At 40.6% G+C, this 23646-nt stretch overlaps 1 protein-coding gene across 4 annotated transcripts in view; it reads left to right on the forward strand.

Annotated features, from left to right (window-relative positions):
- LOC140725046 (uncharacterized) overlaps positions 1–23646 on the forward strand; it is a 52177-nt gene that overhangs the window by 17361 nt on the left and 11170 nt on the right. For 2 of the 4 annotated variants that reach the window (XM_073040027.1, XM_073040003.1), the window contains exons 3-4: positions 20518–20653; positions 20739–20822. In XM_073040027.1, the coding sequence (XP_072896128.1) occupies positions 20597–20653; positions 20739–20822 (141 nt within the window). In that variant the 5' untranslated portion in view covers positions 20518–20596. Of the gene's footprint in view, positions 1–20507; positions 20654–20738; positions 20823–23646 lie in introns of all 4 variants that reach the window. The other 2 variants (XM_073040020.1, XM_073040011.1) reach the window with 2 other exon arrangements.

Genomic DNA, 23646 nt, shown 5'->3' on the forward strand with positions numbered 1-23646 from the left:
AGGATTCCTCTTGAGGTGTGCAAAACATCCTCAGCTTCATATGTGTGGTCAAGACCCATCTTTGGGATTATGAGACCTTACGTGATTGGTCAAATACACTAACTCGAATAATATAAAGGTAGCTTGCCGAACACCGGCTCTATCCCGACTAACTTTCAGATTCCATCTGAATCCTTGTCAATGTAATTTTCACCGTTGCCATCTTCATCTTTGCCTTGCTGTTCCTTTGCATGCCGCTACCATCATTCCATCTGTCACTAACATCCGATAGGCATTCTCAGTTTGTGTTAATTTTTCATTTTAATTTAGTCCTGTTAATAATGGAGAAATATGTACTGCATGATCTGAGTCTGAAGGCAGTGAAGCCTTGAATTCTAATCCTGCTAAGAAACAGAAACCACAGAAAGTGCATCAATAGAATGTTACATACCAGGAATATAGTTTTATCCCATTCCCGTCAGATCAGCAATGCCCCATGTGTTTTATTTGTAAGACAGTGCTGTACTGCTTAATGAAGCCACCAAGATTGTAGGAACACTTTCGTTAAAAGATACACTGAAAAGGCTACTTGTGGTATTACTCAGTTCCAGAAGATGAAAGAAGCATTTTAAAAGCATTCCACACTTGAATCACTTGCCAAGAAAGCTAAAAATGACCTTGTTAGTAGACTCATTGCTTCCTATAACATTTCAAGAATGATAGCAAAGTGTGGAAAATCTCATACAATTGGTGAAAGATTAATTATGTCTGCTTTATCAGAAGTGCTCACCACTGTTCTCGGAATGAGTATTGTAAAATCAATTCCTCTGAATAATGACTTTGTAACTCATCGCATTGATGAAATGAGTGAGACAATGAAGCATTGCTGATGGCATATGTATGGTTTATCAAAAACTGCAAAAGTTTCTGAAGAGATTCTCTTTTTACAAAAGTTTAAAAGCAAGTATCAATGGAGAATCGATCTATGATGAGCTCAAAATGTATATTGAGGATAAAAGTATTCTGGTTAGGAACATGATTTCTTGTGGAGCAGATGGAGAACCATACATGACTGGTCACCATGTCGGTTTATGATAAATTCCAAGTACGTTGGCAATTCATTGTGTAATTCATTGTCAATATCTGGCAACCAAAAACTCCAGCCAGTGATTTTTTTTTTCCAAGCATTACTCTTGTAATATCTGCTATCAACAAAATTAAAGCTCATCCATTAAATAAGCAGAATATTTCAACAGTTATGCCAAGATAACAATGAAGAGTTTGAATGCTTACTTCTTCACACTGAAGTGTGTTGGTTGTCAAAAGGCTGCTGATTAAAATGTTTCTTTTATCTTTTTGACATTGTGGTTGAATTTTTCCTCAAAGTCAACAAGAGCTTGGGAAACAAGATTGAACTGTTACATGGAAATATGGCATACCTAGCCCATCTGTATGACAAAATGAACATTCTAAATATGTAACTGCAAGGTTTTATCCAGGCAAGAAGTGCAGTTTCCATTTTTATCAGAAAAATTGGCAATGTTTAAGTACAACATTAAGAGAAGAATGTTGTCACAGTTTCCCTGCATGGAAATTATGGCACTCTCTTTCACAGCGATTTGCAAGAGTACTGCTTACACCAGCAGTCACTGAAAATGTATTTTCGAAGTTGGTTAAAGAATTTGAACAGTCTGGAAATTCTGGACTGGGTAATTATCCCATTTCTTTGCAAATTGGAAGAACAGGAAGAGAGAGCTTGCAAGAAGAGATGATCAAAGTTCAGAATGATGAAGAAGCAAAAATGTTGGCTTTTGTGGTATGTCGCTATACTGTCCTACACTGTTTCATGGTCTTTGGAAAAGAGCCGAACTGCTCTACATTGCGTTTCCATCCTCCTACCTTGTTGAAAGAGGCTTCAGTGCAGTGAACCACATACTCATGAGAAACAGAAACTGCTTGGACATTGCCACCGGTGGGGACTTGTGGCTTTTGCTATCACAACTTAAACCAGATATTTCAACTCTTGTGCTAAAAACCATCAAGCTCAAGGATCACATTGATATCAAAGCTGCTGTGGGTTTAAAGACAAATAAAACTTTAATGCGGAATCATTTTTCTCATGTTAGCATATGGTAGACACTATGGGGGTGTCGGAAAGTACATTGTGCCTAAGGGGGGTGGTGGCAAGAATGAAAGTGCTTTAGGGGGTGTGGACTAAAAATGGGTGGGAAACACTAATGTATGAGTTCGAGTTGGCCAGTTATGAGCAGGCTGTGTTGGCATCAGAAGCATGGCGACACTGCAGGCTGCCCCCAGAACTCCCATCGACTTTGTTGGTCATTGACGCAAATGATGCGTTTTGCTGTATGTTTCAATGTAGGTGTGACAAATGAAGCTAATCCTTTTAATCTGGTTTTCATTTACCTTTGTCTTCACTTTAAGAAAGTTGTATCCCTGGGACTTTCCTTTCAGTGTCACTCCCTAGGGCCTTGACATTCACTCTCTATGCTCAGTAGCTGCTTTATTAGGTACCTCCTGTACCTAATACGGTAGGCGCTGAGTGTATGTTTATGGTCTTCTGCTGCTGTAGCTCATCCACCTGTTGTACGTTCAGGATGCTCCTCTGCACACCACCACAGTAATGCATAGTTATTTGAGTTACAGTCGCATTCCTGTCAGCTTGAACCAGTCTGTCCATTCTCCTCTGACCTCTCTCATTAACAAGATGATTTTGCCCACAGAACTGCCACTCACTGGGTGTTTTTTTTAAAAATTATACCATTCTCTGTAGGCAGTAGTGCATGAAGAGTTGTCTTTATCTAGTTTTTAGGACGTGTGAAGATTTGATCACATTTTAGGTCATATTTATGCAGAAATAGAGAACATTCTACAGGGTTCACTTACTTTCTAGCACCACTGCAGGCCTTGGGGTAATGTATTTGCTCCCCTTTGTGATTCTCCATCCCTAATGCACAGATGCACACCCTGCTGGCTGCAATTTTGTCCTATCACCTGCCTGCCCTTCCTGACAGCCTGACTGCACGCTATCTTAGCTTTTTCACCATCCATCCTATCTTGAGTCCTTTCACTCCGGTTTCCATCCCCCGTCAAATTAGTTTAAACCCTCCCTAACAGCGCTAACAAACCCGCCCATGAGAATATTAGTCCCCCTCGGGTTCAGGTGCAACCCATCCCTTTTGTACAGGTCATATCTCCCCCAGAAGAGATCCCAATGATCCAAGGACCTGAAACTCTGCCCCCTGCACCAGCTTCTCAGCCACACATTTACCCTCACTAACACATGGTACAGGTAGCGATTCAGAAATTACTACCCTGGAGGTCCTGCTTCTCAGCTTCCTGCCTAGCTCTTTAAATTCTCTTTTCAGGACCTCTTTGCTTTTCCTTGCTATGTCATTGGTACCAATATGTACCAAGACATCTGGCTGCTCTCCTTCCCCTCCAAAATACTGCGGATGCAATCCAAGACATTCCTGACCCTGGCATCTGGGGGGTGTCCCATCCACATCCATAAAATCTCCTGTTTGTTCTTCTGACTATTTAGTCCTCTATCACCACTGCTCCCCTCTTCTCCCTCTTTCCCTTCTGCACAATGGACCTCTGCTCAGTGCCAGTAACCTGGTCTCCCTGGGAGGTCATCTCCCACAACGGTATTCAAAATGGTATACTTATTATCAAGGGGAAAGGTCACAGGGGTGCTCTGCACTAACTGCCTATTTACCTTCCTGTACCTTCTCCTGACAGTCACCTAGCTATTTGCCTCTTGTATCATAAGGGTGACTACTTCCCTGTAACTCTGATTGTCTCCTCACTCTCCCGTACAAGCCGAAAGTTATCCAGATGCTGCTCCAGATCCCTAACACCATCTTCAGGGAGCTGCAGCTGGATGCACTTCACTGAGATGTAGTTCCCTGGGAGACTCCCAACATCTTGCATGAAAAACACACAATGGCCATTTAAGCTACACTAAGTGCCCTAACACAGTAAGAAAAAAGGGAAACTTGACAGAAACTTAACCTGGGCAACTTGCCCGGAGCCAGCGCCTCCTTTGAGCCAAAGCCCGACACTCCCACTCTCACCACTGATCCACTCCCAACAATGGCCACTCTGCTTGTCCCTTCTGTACTTTTACTTCCTCCTTTACGCACTGCTTCTGCCACTGATGGGGCTACTGGAATCAGCCTGAATACCCTTGAAGCTCTCCTTTTAAATGAGCGCTGCCGACCTGTGAGAAAGCTCTTCGCTGTGTGCTGCTCCTGTCGCTAACTGGGCCACTGGAACGCCTAAAGACTGTAAATTCAGCAACCTTACAATGTATACAAAGTATAATGGTTAGCATCCATTCCTTGGTAAATGGAAAACTCTTCAACAGAGAATTAAGAAATAACCCAAAATTAGACTATGCCATATTCAGTTTTATCTATAATAGATAATGAGGTTTATTTATAAGTTGAATGCTATTTGAATATTTTGGGAGGTTGCATCAAAAGAGACTCATTGTTTCATTCAGTAATGATGAACTCCAAGCACTTGCCATTTCTTGAGCCATGATGATGTCATCTTCAAACATGAATTTACCAACAATAAAGTCTGCAGACGCTGGAAATCCGAGCAACACACACAAAATGCTGGAGGAACTCAGCAGGCCAGGCAGCATCTGTGCAAAGCAAAATACGGTCGGCGTTTCGGCTGAAATACTTCGGCAGGACTGAAGAAAGAAAGCTGAGTAGATTTAAAAGGTGGCGGGTGAGGGGAGAGAGAAACGCCAGGCAATAGGTGAAACTTGGAGGGGGAGGGATGAAGCAAAGAGCTGGGAAGTTGATTGGTGAAAGAGACAGAAGACCATGGAGGAAAGAAGAAAGGGGGATGGGGTGAGGAGCACCAGAGGGAGGAGATGGGCGAGCAAAGAGATGACATGAGAGGGGGACAAGGGGATGGTAATGGAGAAGTGGGGGGGGGGCGGAAGACATTTCTGGAAGTTTGAGAAATAGATGTTCATGTCATCAGATTAGAGGCTACCCAAGGTGTTGTTTCTCCTTACCCAAATAGAATATAAGGTGGTGTTCCTCCACCTTCAAACATGAATTGTATTGATTCCTGTTTTTCATGGCAGTCTGAAGGTGCACAATGATTATTCAACTGGGTTGAGGACCAATACGCAATAATCTGAAATTTATAAAGTATTTGCCAAACTGATCCCTCGTATATAACTGGTATTAGATTTCCAAAGACAACAAGTGTGATAGCAGTTCTGCAAATATGGTTTTAATTTTTATCTGTTTCATCAAGGAACTTTGTGTGAAGTGTACTTTGCTAAAGGCTCAGAGAATGTTGTACAGTTAGCATAAATTTAATAGTTCATGAAAATGTTAATGCAGAATCACGGCCAAGGTAAGTGGATTGGAAAGTCTGCATAGGATAAATTGGGTAAAATTCAGAGTTAGATGAATGTGTTAGATTTTTAGGAGCACCCAAATGAACTTGAGCTTTCAAGTCCCGGATTTGCCTGTGCACAATAAACGGTAAACAGATTGCATCACAACATCTGAGTTTGCTTCAGCCAGTGTTTCCCTTTCTGCTTTTGAAATTGTGGTTGTTTCTTCTATCACTTTGTGATTGGTGCTAATTTGGTTAATCAAATCAATATGAAAGCATGATTATTACAATACTTAACAACTTTATTTACTTTTTTGATTTACACTTTGTCCAGTAGTTATCAGAAGACCACCCTTTAATGTGAGCAGATCTTAGGAGTTACAGACTAGAATACATTTTGCTGATTAAATAGTGTTTCATTGTTTTGGGGGATTTAATTTACTGGTACTAACCATTTATAATTGGGCTTAAAACTTAAGAAAGTTGGTATCAATATAGTACAAAGTAAATTTTTTGTCATAATACATATATGTCACCATATATAACTCTGAGATTCATTTTCTTGTGAGCATACTCAATAAATCCAATAATTATAATAGGATCAGTGAAAGATTACACCAACAGGGCGGACAACCAGTGTGCAACAGACAATGAGCTGTGCAAAGAAAGAAAATAATAATAATAAATAAATAAGCAATAAATATCGAGAACATGAAATGAAGAGTCCTTGAAAGTGAGTCCATAGGTTGTGGGACCAGTTCACTAATGGGGCAAGTGAAGTTATCCCTTCTGGTTCAGGAGCCTGATGATTGAGGGGTAATAACTGTTCCGGAACCCAGTAGTGTAAATGAGTCTCCCTACATCTCCTGTGCCACCTTCTTGATGATATCAATGAGAAGAGACAGTGACCTGGGTGGTTAGGGTCCCTGATGATGTTGCTTTCCTTCAAAAATGCTCCAAGTACATGTGCTCAATGATGGGGAGGTCTTAATCTGTGAAGGGCTGGGAGGTATCCACTAATTTGTGTAGGATTTTCCATTTAAGGGCTGTGGTGTTTCCATGCCAGGCTGTGATGCAGGCTATAATCTTCCCAAGTACCTGACGTATTAACAAACGGAATCTGCCAATCTAATGTTCAGTAGATGACTGAAGTTTAGTCAAATTAATATGTTTTTAAAGTGGGTTCTAAAGGAGGAAGGAAACATAGAGATGCGGAGGTTTAGAGTGGGAATTTCACAGTTGTGTATTTTGTAGATGAAGTCATGACTATCACTGGTGAACTGATTGATTTCAGAGGTTTAAAAAGACAGTAAGCATTTTTCTTTACAGTTTTCAAACTGGATGAGATTGAAGGACCCTGATGAAGGGTGTTGGCCTGAAATGTCACATCTTTCTTCCTCTCCATAGACACTGCCTGACCTGCTGAGTTCCTCCAGCATTTTGTGTGTGTTAGTCTGGATGAATGAAGTCACGCAGCAGAGAAACGGGTTCTTGGGCCTCTGAGTCCATACTATCAATTACATATTTAAACTAATCCTGCATTAATCCCTTTTCCTTTATTCAGTCCATATTCCCAGCAACTCCCTCCAAATTCTACCACATACATTGGCCAATTACCAACCTACATCTAGTGGGTTACCATCAGCAACAGGTTCTCCACCAGGCTGTGTTTATCCCCCTGCTCTACTCACTTTACACTTATGACTGTGTGGCAAGCACAGCGCCAATGCAGTTTTCAGGTTTGCTGATGACATCACAATTCTGGGTCGAATCAAGGGTAGTGAATCAGTGTACAGGAGGGAGATTGAAAATCTGGTTGAGTGGTGCCACAACAGCAACCTCTTAGTCGATGTCAGCAGGACCAAGGAACTGATTATTGACTTCTTCAGGATGAAGGAACCAAATATCCATGAGCCAGTGCTCAATGAAGGATCAGAGGTGGAGAGGGTCAGCCACTTTAAATTCCTTGGCATTATCGTTTTGAAGGACCTGTCCTGGGCCCAGCGTTTAACTGTAATTACTAAGAAAGCATGATGGTACCTCCACTTCCTCAGTAGATTGCGAAGATTTGCATAACATCTAAAACTTTGAAAAAACTTCTATAGATATGTGGTGGACAGTATATTGACTGGCTGTATCACAGCCTGGTATGGAAGTGCCAATGCCCTTGACTCGAAAAGCATACAAAAATGTAGTGGATACAACATAATTCATCACAGGTAAAGCCCTGCCCACCATTGAGCATATGAAAAACAGAATGTTGTCACAGGAAAGCATTCATCATCAGAGACCCCACCACCTAAACCATGCTCTCTGCTTACTGTTGCCATCAGGAAGAAGGTACAGGAGCCTCAGGATTCACACCACCAAGTTCAAGAACAGATATTACCCCTCAACCATCAAGCTGTTGTGCCAAAGGGGATAATTTCACTCAACTTCCCTTGCCCCATCTCTGAAACGTTCCCATGGCCTATGGACTCACTTTCAAGGACTCTTCATCTCATGTTACCTATTTGTTGCTTACTTATTTATAATTATTTTTTTTTTCTTTTTGTACTTGCACGGTTTGTTGTCTTTTACACACATTCAAGTTGGTGTGGTTTTTCTTTGATCCTGTAGTGGCCACTCTATTATGGATTTATTGAGTATGCCTACAGGAAAGTGAATCTCAGGATTGTATCTGGTGCCCTATACATGTACTTTAATAATAAATTTACTTTGAAGAACGGGAGTAGCGATAATGCTGGTAATTATGGATCAGTGGTGGGCAATTTTTTTCAGAGACAGGATTTATGAGCATTTGGAGAAACGTTGATAAAGGTAGAGCAGTGGATGTGATGTATATGGATTTTAGAAAGCCTTTTGATAAGGTCCCCTCCCCATGGTAGGCTCTTTCAGGAAGTCATGAGCCATGGGATTCAGCCAAAGTTGGCTTTGTAGATTCAGAATTGACTTGCCCGCAGAAGGCAGAGCATGATTGTAGAAGAAGCGTATTCTGCCTGGAGGTTAATGACCAGTGGTGTTCCACATAGATGTCTTCTCAAACTCTTGTTCCTTGTGAATTTTTTTATATAAATGATGTGGATGAGAACATAGAAGGGTGGGTTGGTGAATAGCAAACACAAGAAGGTCTGCAAATGCAATACACACAAAACGCTGGAGGAGCTCAGCAGGTCAGGCAGCATCTCTGGAAAAAAGGATCACGGCCAGAAATGTTGACTGTTTACACTTTTTCATAGATGTTGTCTGATCTGCTGAGTTCCTCCAGCATTTTGTGTGGTTGATTGGTTGGGTTAGTAAGTTTGCAGATGACACGAAGTTTGATAGTGTAAAAGGTTGTCATGGGTTACAATGGGACATCGATGGTATGTAGAGCTGGGCTGAGAAGTGGCAGATGGAGTTCAAACTGGAAAAGTCAAGAAACAACTGTATTCGCCTTATACATTTACATGTATTAAGAATTTGCCATGATGTGTTGTTGCAACGCATAATAAAGATAACAACATTCAACAATTACAGTGTTTTGAAAAAGTATTCAGCTCCCAACTCTTTGTTCACATATATGAGTATTACAACCAGGTATTTTGATCAGTTTAGCTGTGAATTTGTATTTGTGAATTGCATGCCCCCTTCTTCACAGTACAGTGCCAAAACAGCGAAAATTGTAAAGCATGAAAAATTTGAAATTCAAAAACTGGAATGTCAGCAGTTGAAAAATATTCATCCCTTTTGCTCAGTACTTTGTTGAGCTACTTCTGACAGCTATTACAGCCCCGTAGTCTCTTTGGATAAGTCTCTATTAGCTTTGCATAATGTGAAGGGGCAAGATTTGCCCTTTTGCCCTTGCAAAATTGCTCAAGCTGTGTCAGATCAGTTGGGGCGCGGCGGTGGACAGCAATCATGGTATTGCCAGAGATGTTCAATTGGGTTGAGGTCAGAACTCTGAGCTACGCAAAGACATCAATCTTCTTCATTTGAAGTTGTGTGTTTTGGGTTGTTATCCTGTTGAAAGATGAACTTCCTCACCAGTTTAAGCTTTTTGCAGAGGCTATCAGTTTTTTATCCAGGATCTTGCTATATTTAGTGGCATTCATTTTCCATAAGACTTCTTTATTGTCCGTCTCTTATGGATGCTGCTGAGAGATTCTTGTTTCTGGCCAATGATTTTACTGCTAATTCTGACAATTCTGTTGAGTGGGCTGTGGTTGATAGTGCTCATTGCTCCGAACCGTGATGTTGTAGGTTAATATTGATTCAATGAAACATTTATAAAATGTCTGTTGAATTGATAGCTGGATCTGAAGTTTACGCATCTTCCGAAGGAAAAATAGCTGTTGTTGGCACTTGGAGTGTATCAACCCACTAAAAGATGATTTTGTTATCTATAGTTGTGTCGAGGTACTTTTTTTCTCCAACGTACACTGTCAACTGGCAACTTATTTCCAGGGTTGGGACAGTATACTGCTGTTGTCTAAAGTCCACTACCGTTTCCTTAGTTTTACTGGGGTTCAGGTCCAGATAGTTGTCTGTGCACCATCCAGAAAATATATTGATTTCCTCATTGATGCAGTCATCAGAGTTGGTAGTGTCAATGATGACTGTGTCATCTGAGTACTTAATGTACTGCATGCCTGGGTGTATTCCCACTTGCTGCCTCCTACCAATCAGCCAATGCTCTAACCATGCCAGTAACTTTCCTCTAATACCATGGGCTCTTAACTTGGTAAGCAGCCTTGTGTGTGGCACCTTGTCATAGGTCTTCTGAAAATCCAAATATACAACATCCACAGCATCCACTTTATCTATCCTACTTGTCATCTCCTCAAGGAATTCAAACAGATTCATCAGGCAAGATTTTCCCTGAAGGAAACCATGCTGACTTTGTCCTATCATGCTCTGTGTCACCAGGTACTCCATCATCTCATCCTTAACAATTGACTCCAACATCTTCCCAACCACTGAGGTCAGGATAACTGGTCTATAATTTCCTTTCTGCTGCCTTCCTCTTTTCTCATCAATGCAGAACAGATTTCCAGTCCCTGCTGCTGAAAAGCATCCCCATAACATTATGTCCCTTCCACAATACTTTACAGGAGGGATAGTGTTACTTGGCTGATGCATAGTATTAGATTTTCACCACAAGTATTGCTTAACAAAAGGATATTCTTGCCTTTACGAAACGTCACTTAGAAGATTCTGTGAAGATATGGATGAAGGTCTTGTGGTCGGATGAGACTAAAGTGGAACTTTTTGATCTCAACACTAATGGTACATGTGGCGTAAATCTAATACTGCACATCAGCCAGGTAACACTTTCCCTACTGTAAAGTATGGTGGAGGTAAAGTTCCACTTTAGTCTCATCCGACCATAAGACTTTTATCCATATCTTCACAGAATCTTCTAAGTGACATTTCGTAAAGGCAAGGATATGCTTTTGTTAAAGCAATACTTGTGGTGAAAATCTAATACTATGCATCAGCCAAGTAACAGTATCCCTCCTTGTGGTGAACTACATATACCTGTCTGGACTGCTCCTGTGGCTCCTCCCACAGACCCCTGTATAAAGGCGATTGAGGCCTGAGCCCGGCCTCATTCTCCAGGATGTAGAGTTGTTCATTCTTCCAGTCAATAAAAGCCGATATCTCACTTCTTATGTCTCAGAGTGAGTTATTGATGGTGCATCACTCCTGTAAAGTATTGTGGAAGGGACATAATGTTGTGGGGATGCTTTTCAGCAGCAGGGACTAAAAACCAGTCAGTACTGATGGAAGAGAAATGCTGCTGAGCACAGAGAGATCCTCGATGAAATCCTGCTAGCCTTTGCCAGAAAACTTAAACTGAGGAGGAGGTTTGTCTTTCAGCAGGACAATGACCCCAAAGCACACTGCCAGAGAAACCATGGAGAGGTTTCAAATGAAGAAAATTGATGTCCTTGAGAGGCACAGTCAGAGTCCATAACTTAACTTGATCAAACGTCTCTGGCAAGACCTCAAGCTTGCTGTCCGCCGCCACCCTCCAAGAAATCTGGCACAGCTTAAGCAACTTTGCAAGGAAGAATGTGCAAGTCTTGCTCTGTCACATTGTCCAGAGTGAATAGAGACTTATCCAAAAAAAAAACTACAAGCTGTAATAGCTGCAAGAGATAGCTCAACAAGTATGTAGCAAAGGGGATAAATACTTTTGAAATGTTGACACTTCAGTTTTTGTGTTTGTACTTTTTCATGCTTTACAATTTCCTCTGTTGTCTTGGGCTCCACTGTGGGGTAAAAAGGAGCTTGTGATAAATAAAAATTCTCAGTTAAATGGATCAATCCCTGGTTGTATTACTCATTTATGTGAACAAAGGGTTGGGGCTGAATACTTTGTCAAGGCCCTGTATAAGGAATAAAGAATTATATAGAATATAAAGTTAGAGGTTGAAGTACAGATATTAATGTACATAAATACGAGGGGTGATTGATAAGTTCATGGCCCAAGGTAGATAGAGTCAATTTTAGAAAATCTAGCACATATATTTTTCAACTCCTGCATTTACACACTTAGTCCAGCATTTGTGGAGCATATGGATCTTGGACCTCCAGAAAGTGTCCACAGCAGGAGTGATTGATAGGTTTGTGGCCTAAGGTAGAAGGAGTTGAGTTATTAACTTCAAACTTTCTGTATAATCACTCAGAGTTGAACTGCTTGTGCATGTAATGAGAGCTGTATAACTCATCTCCTTCTACCTTAGGCCACAAACTTATCAATCACCCATGTTGTGGACACCTTCTGGAGGTCCGAGATCCATATGCTCCACGACTGCTGGACTAAGTGTGTAAATGTAGGAGGGAACTATGTGGAAAAATATATGTGTTAGGTTTTCTAAAATTGACTCTTTCTACCTTAGGCCACGAACTTATCAATCAGCCCTCGTACTTAAATACCAGCATTTATTTACAATGTAAACAGCTTTATAAAAAATGGTTTCAACTGTTTACTGTGGAGTGCAGTGATGTGGTTAATTAAGTAGAATTGTTGATCAGGTGGACTGCCTGTGCGAATAAGTTTTTAAGATGATAAGTTTTTGTTTTGATAGCCCTGTACCACTTTCCATGAAGGAAGCTTTTTGAAAAGGCATTTTGCTGGTTAGTGTCTGCAATCATTTTGCCTGCCCGTTTCTTTGTCCTGGACACATACAAGTCCTGCAGTGGTGGTAGACTCCATCCAATGACCATTTCTGCTGCCTTGGCAGGGTGCTCTAGTTTTTGTGTCCGGTTTAGTACTGCACCAAACCGGACAGTAATGGTTGATGATGGTAGTGTACACTAGAATTGCAACAGTACATTCTGGGGAAGGTGGAATTTTCCCAACTGCTGCAAGAAAATACATTTTCTGCCAAACCTTTTTGTTAATGAAGAAGATGTGGTTCTCCAACATGAAGTCCTGTGCCATAATGATGCACAGAAACTTGAATGTTGAAACAGTGTTAACTTCAGAGTTGTCGATGATGAGAGGGTGGAAAGTAGACGTGAAAAGTATGAAGAGATCCTCCTTGGAAGGTCAAATTTGAGGGTAGAATACATGGTTAGTGGCAGTATCCTTAGGACTGTGGAGGAACAGGGGTACCTTGGTGTTTACATCCATACATCCCTCAAGGTTGCTGCACAAGTTGATAGGGTTGTTAAGAAGGCATATGATGTGTTGATCTTCATTAGTCAAAGGATTGAGTTCCAGAATTGCGAGGTAATGTTGCATCTCTATTAAAAACCCTGGTTAGACTACACTTGGAATATTTTGTTTAGTTCTTGCCGCCTCAATATAGGAAGGATGTGCAAGTTTTAGAGAGGGTTTAGAGGAGAGATACCAGGGGTAGAAGCATATGTTATGAGGATAGGTTGATGAGGTGGGGTTTTTCTCTTCAGAAAAAAAGGAAAAAGAGAGGTGACTTGTTCGTGCTATTGCCAGTTAATTGGTCTCTGACAACTTGCTCTCATTCCTTTATCTCACTTTATTTACTTATGGACAAGGAGAACAGCGTGGCCCCTGTCACCAAACTGTTCTGAAGTTTGAACAAAGAAATGCCATTTTCATACAGAAATAGACCAGTTGTATACAAATATGATCCAATAGAAAATGTGTGTATTTCTGAATCCCATCATTTGTGTAGGGGGCACGTATCTATTTTATGCCTGTCTGTATTATATTTTATTTTGGGTGTTTGTTATGGGTAATTTGTCACCTGGGTTGGGGCATGGTGGAAGTAAATGTGTGTAGTTACGTATTCACTCTTTGTCTTAGTTTAGTCCAGTTGGGAGAGAGTGGACCATTTTTTTGTTGGCTGCTAACTTGGCTCAGTTTTATTAATTATGTTTAATTATTCTTATTTTGCTATATCTCCAATACAGTTTTGTTAGTTTTTTATTGCCATAAGATGGTTCATCTTTGGTGTCATAATAAAAGATCGAATGTCGTCTTTTAGACTAGGAACTTAGTTATTTTAGAAGCATGATATATATGGTCAACTCCCATATTCAGTCTCTCAACTAATTTGGTTTGTTAACCCACTTGCTGGTTCATATCATGGAGGAACATGGGAGGGACTGATCAGGTCTGTGCAAAATGTCCTTAATTCTACCATGAAGATACAGAATCTTGATGAAGAGGGTTTCCATACAGTCCTTTGTGAAGTAGAGGCTGTTATCAATAGTCTTCTGATTACAAAGGCATCCTCAGATTCCAATGACTTGGAATCACCAACACTAAACCATCTGTTGCATTTGAAGCCCTCACCATCCTCACCATCAGGAGAGTTCCACAAGGTAGACATTTACGCTTGTCGTAGATGGAAGCAAGTCCAACGCATGTCAAACTTGTTTTGGAAACAATGGGTCAGGAGTACTTACTTCAGCACAGGAACATCATCCTTGAAGATTTCATGTCTCCTATTTTTGTAGTACAGAAACATAGAAAATCTACAGCACGATACAGGCCCTTCAGCCCACAAAGCTGTGCTGAACATGTCCCTACTTTAGAAATTACTTGGGGTTACCCATGGCCCTCTATTTTTCTGAGCTCCATTTACTTGTCCAGGGGTATCTTAAAAGACCCTATCAGATCTGCTTCCATCACCATTGCTGGCAGCCTATTCCATGCACTCACCACTCTCTGTGTTTAATTTAAAAAAACTTACCCCTAGCATCTCCTCTTTACCTACTTCCAAGCACCTTAAAACTGTGCCCTCTTGTGCTAGCCATTCCAGCCCTGGGAAAAAGCCTCTGACTATCCACACGATCAATGCCTCTCATCATTTTATACACCTCTATCTGGTCACCCCTCATCCTCTGTCGCTCCAAGGAAAAAGGGCCAAGTTCACTCAAACTGTTCTCATAAGACATGCTCCCCAATCCAGGCAACATCTTTGTAAATCGCCTCTGCACCCTTTCTATGGTCTTCACATCTTTCCTATAGTGAGGTGACCAGAACTGAGCACAGTACTCCAAGTGGGGTCTGACCAGGGTCCTATATAGCTGCAACATTACCTCTCAGCTCCTAAACTCAGTCCCACGATCGATGAAGGCCAATGCACTGTATGCTTTCTTAACCACAAAGTCAATCTGCACAGCTGCTTTGAGCGTCCTATGGACTCGGACACCAAGATCCCTCTGATCCTCCACACTGCCAAGAGTCTTACCATTAATAAGTCTTACCATTAATTCTGCCATCATATTTGACCTACCAAACTGAACCACCTCACACTGGGTTAAACTCCATTTGCCACTTCTCAGCCCAGTTTTGCATCCTATCAATGTCCTGCTGTAACCTCTGACAGCTGTCCACACTATCCACAACACCTTCAACCTTTGTGTCATCAGCAAATTTACTAACCCATCCCTCCACTTCTTCATCCAGGTCATTTATAAAAATCACAAAGAGAAGGGGTCCTAGAACAGATCCCTGAGGCACTCCACTGGTCACCGACCTCCATGCAGAACCTGACCCATCTACAACCACTCTTTGCCTTCTGTGGGCAAGCCAGTTCTGGATCCACAAAGCAATGTCCCCTTGGATCCCATGCCTCCTTACTTTCTCAATAATCCTTGCATGGGGTACCTTGTCAAATGCCTTGCTGAAATCTATATACTCTACATCTACTGCTCTTCCTTCATCATCAATGTGTTTAATCACATCCTCAAAAAATTCAATCAGGCTCGTAAGGTACGACCTGCCCTTGACAAAAGCCATGCTGACGGTTCTTAATCATATTAGGCCTCTCCAGATGTCTTAATCATATCAGGTTCTTAATCATATCAGGCTCTCCAGAGGCCTAAATCCTCTGCCTGTCAGGATTTTCTCCATCAACTTATCAACCACTGAAGTAAGACTCACTGGTCTATAGTTTCCTGGGCTATCTTTACACCCTTTATTGAATAATGGAACAACATCTGCAACCCTCCAGTACTCTGGAGCCTCTCCTATCCCCATTGATGATGCAAAGATCATCACCAGAGGCTCAACAATCTACTCACTTGCCTTCCACAGTAGCCTGGGGCACATCTCATCTGGTCCCTGTGATTTATCCAATTTGATGCTTTCCAAAAGCTCCAGCACATCCTTTTTCTTAATATCTACATGCTCAAGCTTTTCAGTCCACTGTAAGTCATCCCTACAATCGCCAAGATCCTTTTCTGTGGTGAATACTAAAGCAAAGTACTCATTAAGTACCTCTGCTATTTCCTCCGGTTGCATGCACACTTTTCCACTGTCACACTTGATTTGTCCTATTCTCTCACATCTTATCCTATTGCTCTTCACATACTTGTAGAATGCCTTGGGGTTTTCCTTAATCCTGTCTGCCAAGGTTTTCTCATGGCCCCTTCTGGCTCTCCTAATTTCTTTCTTTAGCTCCTTCCTGCTAACCTTATAATCTTCAAGATATCTATCATTACCTAGTTTTTTTGAACCTTTTGTAAGTTCTTCTTTTCTTCTTGACTGGGATTTACAACAGCCTTTGTATACCACGATTCCTGTACCCTACCATCATTTCCCTGTCTGATTGGAACGTACCTATGCAGAACCCCACGCAAATACCCCCTGAACATTTGCCACATTTCTTCCTTGCATTTCCCTGAGAACATCTGTTCCCAATTTATGCTTCCAAGTTTCTGTCTGACTCCAATTAAACACTTTCCTAACTTGTCTGTTCCTATTCCTCTCCAATGCTATGGTAAAGGAGATCATAGGAGATAGAATTTTTGTAGTATGTAATTGAAATTATTATTGTGTAATAATTAGGGGCTGGGTTATTGGAGTCATGTATCTAACTGCATTGTATCTTGTGTTGTGCATTTATTATGGGTAATTTGTCGTGTGGTTTGGGTGTGGTAGAATAAATGAGAATAGTTGCATATTCATACCTTGCCTTAGATAGATAGATAGATACTTTATTCATCCCCATGGGGAAATTCAACATTTTTTCCAATGTCCCATACACTTGTTGTAGCAAAACTAATTACATACAATACTTAACTCAGTAAAATATGAAATGCATCTAAATCACTCTCTCAAAAAGTATTAATAATAGCTTTTAAAAAGTTCTTAAGTAGTTTACTTAAATACATTAATACGTTAGTTCGGTTTAGCCTACTTGACAGGGAGTGGGCCATGTGTGACTTTTTGTTGCCTACTGACTTTGCTTAGTTATGTTAATTATGTTTAATTATATGTTATTCTTATTTTGATATATTGTTAATTTATTAGCTTTTTTTATCGCTGTAAGGTTGTTCGTCTTTACTGATGCCATTTTTAAAGGATCAAATGTAATTTTTTTTGACTTGGAATTTAGTTATTTTGGAAGAGTGTCAATAAGAATTAAGCATTAGTGAAATAACTGTCCAGTAGTTGCCCAGCAATTCTTCATTTGCACTTTATCTTGTTTTGGTATGCCTGGTGACCTTGAATCCCAGGTTTGACTCAAAGGAATCTTTATGATTTCAAGGGCTATGTTCAACCTGAGTGACTGCACTATCTCGGCACATTATGTCTTGTCAGTTTATCACCCTGCCTTTTTGAAAAGGCTGTACGGAATGTCTGCACTCTCTTCTGTCAGCATACCATTTAACCCTTGCCTTGCTGCAATGTCCACAAATAGAGGTGTACAAGATGACAAAGAGGCACAGATCGAGTGGGCAGTCGGAGACTTTTTCCCACGCTGGAAATGGGTAACACATGGGGACATAGTTTTAAGGTGATTGGAGGAAAGTATAGGGGGGATGTCAGAGGCAAGTTGTTTTTTTTACAGACTGGTTGGTCTCATGCCACACAATGTCAAGGGTGGTAGGTACATTAGGGACATTTAATAAACTCTTAGGTTCATGGTTAATAGCAAAATAGAGGGCTTTGTAGAAAGGAAGCTTGGCTTGATCTTAGAGTAGGTTAAAGGTCAACACAACATCATGGGCCAAAGGGCCAGTCCTGTTCTATGTTCCATCTATCTTTGAGGTGTGGGAGGAAACTGGAGTCAAGAGGGGCATGTACAAATTCTGCTCAGGCCAGGATCGAATCTGGGTCTCAGGTGGTGTGAGGCAGCTGCTTTGCTAACTATGCCATTGTACTAACTCTAGAGCAGGCATTCCCAAACTTTTTATGCCATGGAGCCTTACCATTAACCGAGGGGGCCGTTGACCCCCAATTGGGAATCCCTGTGTCTAGAGGTAGGTATAATGTTACTTGCAAGCGCAGAATTTCCATTAATGTTCTAGGATCAATTGCACTAATTTTGTAAATTTTGTGTTATTGCAGTTGAATGACTGTATCTATCTGACCCCATTTCAGAAATACCAAATTTGTAGAGTTGTGATCCATAGAAACAAGCATGCTTAACAGTTCCTAAATATTCCAGCAAAGAGGACTGCTAATCTTTTTGTAATGATGATGGACAGTGCATTGATTCAGTTGATGGTTTTGAGTGATATTTGGTCACTAGCATAATCAGTGGCACATTTGCGAATGACTTAGAACTGAATAACACTTAGCTTCAGCAGATCTTGCTGTACACTGCAGTCCTGCTTTGTTCTCCATCGTGGCTCAGGATCTCTTGGGAGAAATGGTTATGTTGCAGTTTCCATCTACTCGGCATGTTTCAACATATTTAATGGGCAATTAAGTTTGTTTATGCTGTTAAACAGAAACATTTGCTATTTTTGAATGGATGGGTGTATCATGTTAGTGCACAGATGGAATTCAGGAGCAACATGCAAAACAAAAGTAAACAATCCATCAGGAAGAAGTGCTGAAAAGATGCCGAGAGGCTAAATTTTATTGTTTTTGAGGTAGAGGGTCTCTTTGGTCACAGTTTGATGATCTGCATTCTCTGAGGTTTCGGTAATTCATTGTATTTGTTCCTCTTTTTGTACAGTTCATTATTTCCACTGTGTATTTTAAAGATAAACATTTGCTTTATTTGTCACATGTGGATCAAGGTACACAGTGAAATGTGTCGTTTGCATCAAATCAAATAAGCGAGGATTGTTCTGGGCAGCCTGCGAGGGTCACCACATTTCAGGCGCCAACATAGCATGCTCCCGACTTACCCATGTGCCTTTGGAATGTGGGAAGAAACCGGAGCACCTGGAGGAAATGCATATGGTCATGGGGAGAGTGTATGAACTCCTTACAGTGGAAATTGAAGCCCAATCTGTGATTGCTGTAAAGTGATGTGCTAATGTGCACATCTTATCACATCTTATCATCTTAAAATCATCTTATCCACATTTAACCAGAAGGGTCTGTTACCGTGCTGCATCAACAAATAAGTGAAAATGCAAAGTAAATATAAATAAGTTAAGTGAGTACGTGCTCTTGGTTCCATTGAAAATCACTGGCGAATACCAGCAGTCCAGGTCACCAGTGATCTCTGCAGTTAGTAGAACAAATCCATTGCTGTATCTGATCATTGCATTAACAACATTTTCCTCTGGTGGTCACAGGAAGACTTCAATGATGGTTTCAATGTGTAAAGCAAATTACACCATATTTGCATATTCTTGGGTCATAATCAGGTGAAACACAAGTGAATCCCACCTACTTTCCTTGGCTGCCAATGTCTAGGGAATACCCACTCTGGTCCCACCAAACCCGTGAGATTGAGACAGCTGTCCCAACCCAAACCCCGTTACAACTCAGTGCCAAGAAATAATACATAGTACTCTGCATATGATTAAAGGAATTATATTTATGAATCTTAACTATAGAGTTAGTAAAGAAACACCAAAATGGGTGCATTATAATACAACAGTCAAATGTGCACAAGTTGGAACGCAAATCCTCCAAAAGTCATACATGTTCTCCGAACCTCAGTAGACCCCAGCACCTTGCCCCATTGAATCACGGTCCCCCACCGGGTTGAATCCGAAGACAGGTTCTCTCTGGTGTCCTCTTTCTTCCTCTCTTGCGGAACAAAGCCCCGGCTCACACCGGTGTCAGGCACACGCAAAACAAATCCACCTCCCTGATTGGATGGTACACGTTCCAGAGCACCCGTTATCTCGAACCATAACCCAATCACTACTACTACTGAAAATTCATTAGGTTAGCAGTGAAACCTTTCCCATGGCGTTGCACAAGGCTGGGGTATCAGCATTGCAGGTATGAAAGTTCATTTGCGGTTTTAACTGTTCTGCTCCCCAAGAGTTATTGCAAGCTAGATATGATAGATTGGGAAGACTTATTTCTTTAATTTTTATGGTATAATTGTCAGTAATGCATATTAAATGAGTTATTAGTTATATTTTTATCTAGAAGCAAAACAGCAATAACTAATATATGTATGCCTTTTACCTGGCTCTTTAGATATTTGTGACATGCCATTAATTTCTAATGTGAGTAAACGTGTTGAGTAATCCTAAAGTTATCACTGTTGTCTTTATCTTTTATTGGGGTAATAATTCTATTCACGTGCTTCTGAACTGAAAAGCAATCTAGCATGATTTAATGTTGAATTCATAGGTAGTTGATTTGATTTTAATATCAGTTCAGATCATAGTATCAATGTGCTTATACCATAAACTTCTGTGGAATAAAAAGCATCAGCACTATAAAATATTTTCAGTTCAGTAAGGTCACAGTCATATTTTGAGTCCTGTTTACTATAATTCAGTTTTCTTTAGGTATCTCCTTGATATAACTTTCCTGGTGATTCTTCTGATTCCAAATATTGCACTCTCTTGTAAGAACAGAAACTTAAATATGACAGAAGTAATGAATGATTTCCAGTACATCATATCTCAAGATTTTGAGGATTTGGTAAGGAATGAAGAAATTATATTAACTTGTTAATGATGTTGAAAATGTTAGAACATTATGCACTGAATGTTTGTCTTGTCTTTAGAAAGCACTTTTGGATTCCAAGATTTATAATAGCTTTTACAGTGAGCCACAAAAATCAAAGCGTTCTCTCTGCTCTGATGGAAGGGTAAGATGATTTTTAAGTCCTGTGTTTGCTGAATGTTATTAAATCTAATTTTTATAAATGGGTCTTTGGAGTGGGGTCCAAGATATTGGGTAAATGTTAAGTGGAGGTTGATAGGTTCTTGATTAGTAAGGGTGTCAAAGGTCACAGAGAGAAGGCGGGAGAATAGGGTTGAGAGGGTTGATAAATCAGCTGTGATGAGTGGTGGAGCAGAGATGATGGGCTGAGTGGCTTATTTTTGCTTTGATGTCTTGTGTTATGTCACGGCCTTGTAAACAACCATTGCCTTTTTATGGTGCCCTGCGTTCTTATATTCTGGGAAAATAAGAAAAATAATCTTAACTGGTTTGTGTAGTAAAGAATGGTCTAATTGTTTGCAGAATTCTTAATAATAATATTATTAAAATACATTTACAACCATTCAATAACAATCACCTGTAGTTTTATTTCAAATTTTATTCCGGTGTTGTAGACACCATTATGTACCAATCAGATTAATACATTAACTCTTTGAATCATTTACCAAAGTACATTTATTATCAAAGTATGTATACAAAATACAACTGTGAGATTTGTCCTCCCGAAGGCAGACACAAAACAAAGGAACACCATGGAACCCGTTCAGAGAAAAATATCTAACTACCAATGCACACAAAAAGAACAAATTGCTCAAAGGGCAAAAAGTGAGTGAACAGCACATAGATTATTAACATCAAGCCAGCTGTGCAGGAGCATCCTCCTTCAGTTCGGTTCAGCACCATGCCGATAGCTGACTGCCGGCCGCAGAGCTGGCTTTCACCGAAGTGCCCCAGTCAACATCGATTGCCCCGATCAAAGTGCTCAAAAAACAGCAACTAGAATACAGAGACACATGCAACATAAACCTCAAAGTCCCCAAAATGAGTCCACAGCCACAGACTTTGCTTATTAATCCTTGCAACATGAATCCCAAGACTCCTGCACTAGCGAGAAAGAGAGGAAGATCGGTCATATGTGGGCAGTTGGCACCAAACACCCACCTGTCCTCCACTCTTGACGCTTCAATGGAAGGGAAGCAATGGAGTCGATCACGGGCCTGCACCCTGTGTCCTGGCTTCCAGGCCTCCAGGCCCCACACTCTGCTTCAAACCTCACCAAGCTCCCTTGGAGACAGCAAAGCACCAGATCGCTCAATCAGCCCAAAAACACACCATCAAAATGTAAATTACAAATTCCAATTGTACACAGCTTAGTAGTAGAATCATATTTGAAAGAAGTAAGCTTTGGGAACATTCTGCAGGATGTCACATTGTTTGCTGGCGCCATCCTGGACGGTTGATGTCTTTATAGTTAAGTTCTTCCTATTTGCTTCTATCAAGATCTTTGTTGCTGTTGTCCAACCTTGGATATATGTGAAAGTAAATTGTGCAGTCATACAGACAGAAAGATTCAAGATTGCTGTTGTCATTCTACAGTACACAACCATAAAGAAGAGCAAAATGATTGATATTTTGAATCCAATGCAGCATAAAATAAAGTACAATAAATATTAATACCCACAAAATGCTGGAGGAACTTCAGTCCTTCCAGCATTTTGTGTGTGTTGCTTGGATTTCCAGCATCTGCAGATTTTCTGCTGTTTGCAATAAATATTAATATATAAGATTAGCTTTTGTAGATAGATTTTGTATTGTATAGTATAAGAGCTCAAGTTTCAATTTCCTGGCTTGTTGATTTAGCTAATGTCTATTAATACGTGGCTGTCAGTGCTGCAGTTTATATGCCTTAGAAGTAGGCAAAGTGACTAGTATTTCTGACGGGTTTTGTTATTGTTATCCTGTCTCCACTAGTGAAAGGACACTGACAGCCTCTTAGTGAGAACAGGAATATACCCAGATTTTATTCCAGAGTACAGTTTTGTTATTAAAGTCAGAGTCATAGAAAAGTACAGCACAGAAACAGGCCCCTTGGCCCATCTGGTCCGTGCTGAACCATTTAAACTGCCTACTCCCGTAGACCTGCACCGGGACCGTAACCCATTCCCTTACCATCATGTACCTATAAAAACTTAAATGTTGAAATTGAGCTTGCAGTCATCACTTGTGCTGGCAGCTCGTTCCACATTCTCACAACCCTCTGAGTGAAGAACTTTGTTTCTCATGTTCCCCTTAAATTTTTCACCTTTCACCCTTCACCAATTACCTGTAGTTGAAGTCCTACCCAACTTCAGTGGAAAAAGCCTGCTTGCATTTATCATTTCTATACCCCTCATAATTTTGTATACCTCTGTCAAATCTCCTCTCAGTCTCCTGTGTTCCAAGGAATAAAATCCTAACCTATTTTATCTTATAACTCAAGTCCTCCAGACCTGGCAACATCCTTGTAAATTTTCTCTGTACTCTTTCAGGCTTGTTTACGTCCTTCCTGTAGGTAAGTGATCAAAACTGCACACAATTAGGCCTCAGTTATATCTTATACAACTTCAACATAACATCCTGTCTGCTGTATCCCGCACTTTGATTCATGAAAGCCAATGTGCCAAAATCTATCTTTACAACCTTATCTACCTGTGATACCACTTTCAATGAACTATGGACCTGTATTTCCAGATCCCTTTGGTCAGTGCCCTACCTTTCACCATAGTGCAACAACACCTCACTCTTGTCTTCATCAAATTAAATCTGCCATTTTTTTCAGCCCTCTTTTCCAGTTGGTTCAGATCCTGATGCCTTCCTCTCTGTCCACTACATCCCCAGTCTTGGTGTAATCAGCTAACTTGTTGATCCAGTTAACCATATTATCATCTAGATCATTGATAAAGGTGACAAAAGTCAGACCCAGCACTGAT

This window comes from Hemitrygon akajei, chromosome 1 (assembly GCF_048418815.1).
Source record: "Hemitrygon akajei chromosome 1, sHemAka1.3, whole genome shotgun sequence".
Lineage (NCBI taxonomy): Eukaryota > Metazoa > Chordata > Chondrichthyes > Myliobatiformes > Dasyatidae > Hemitrygon > Hemitrygon akajei.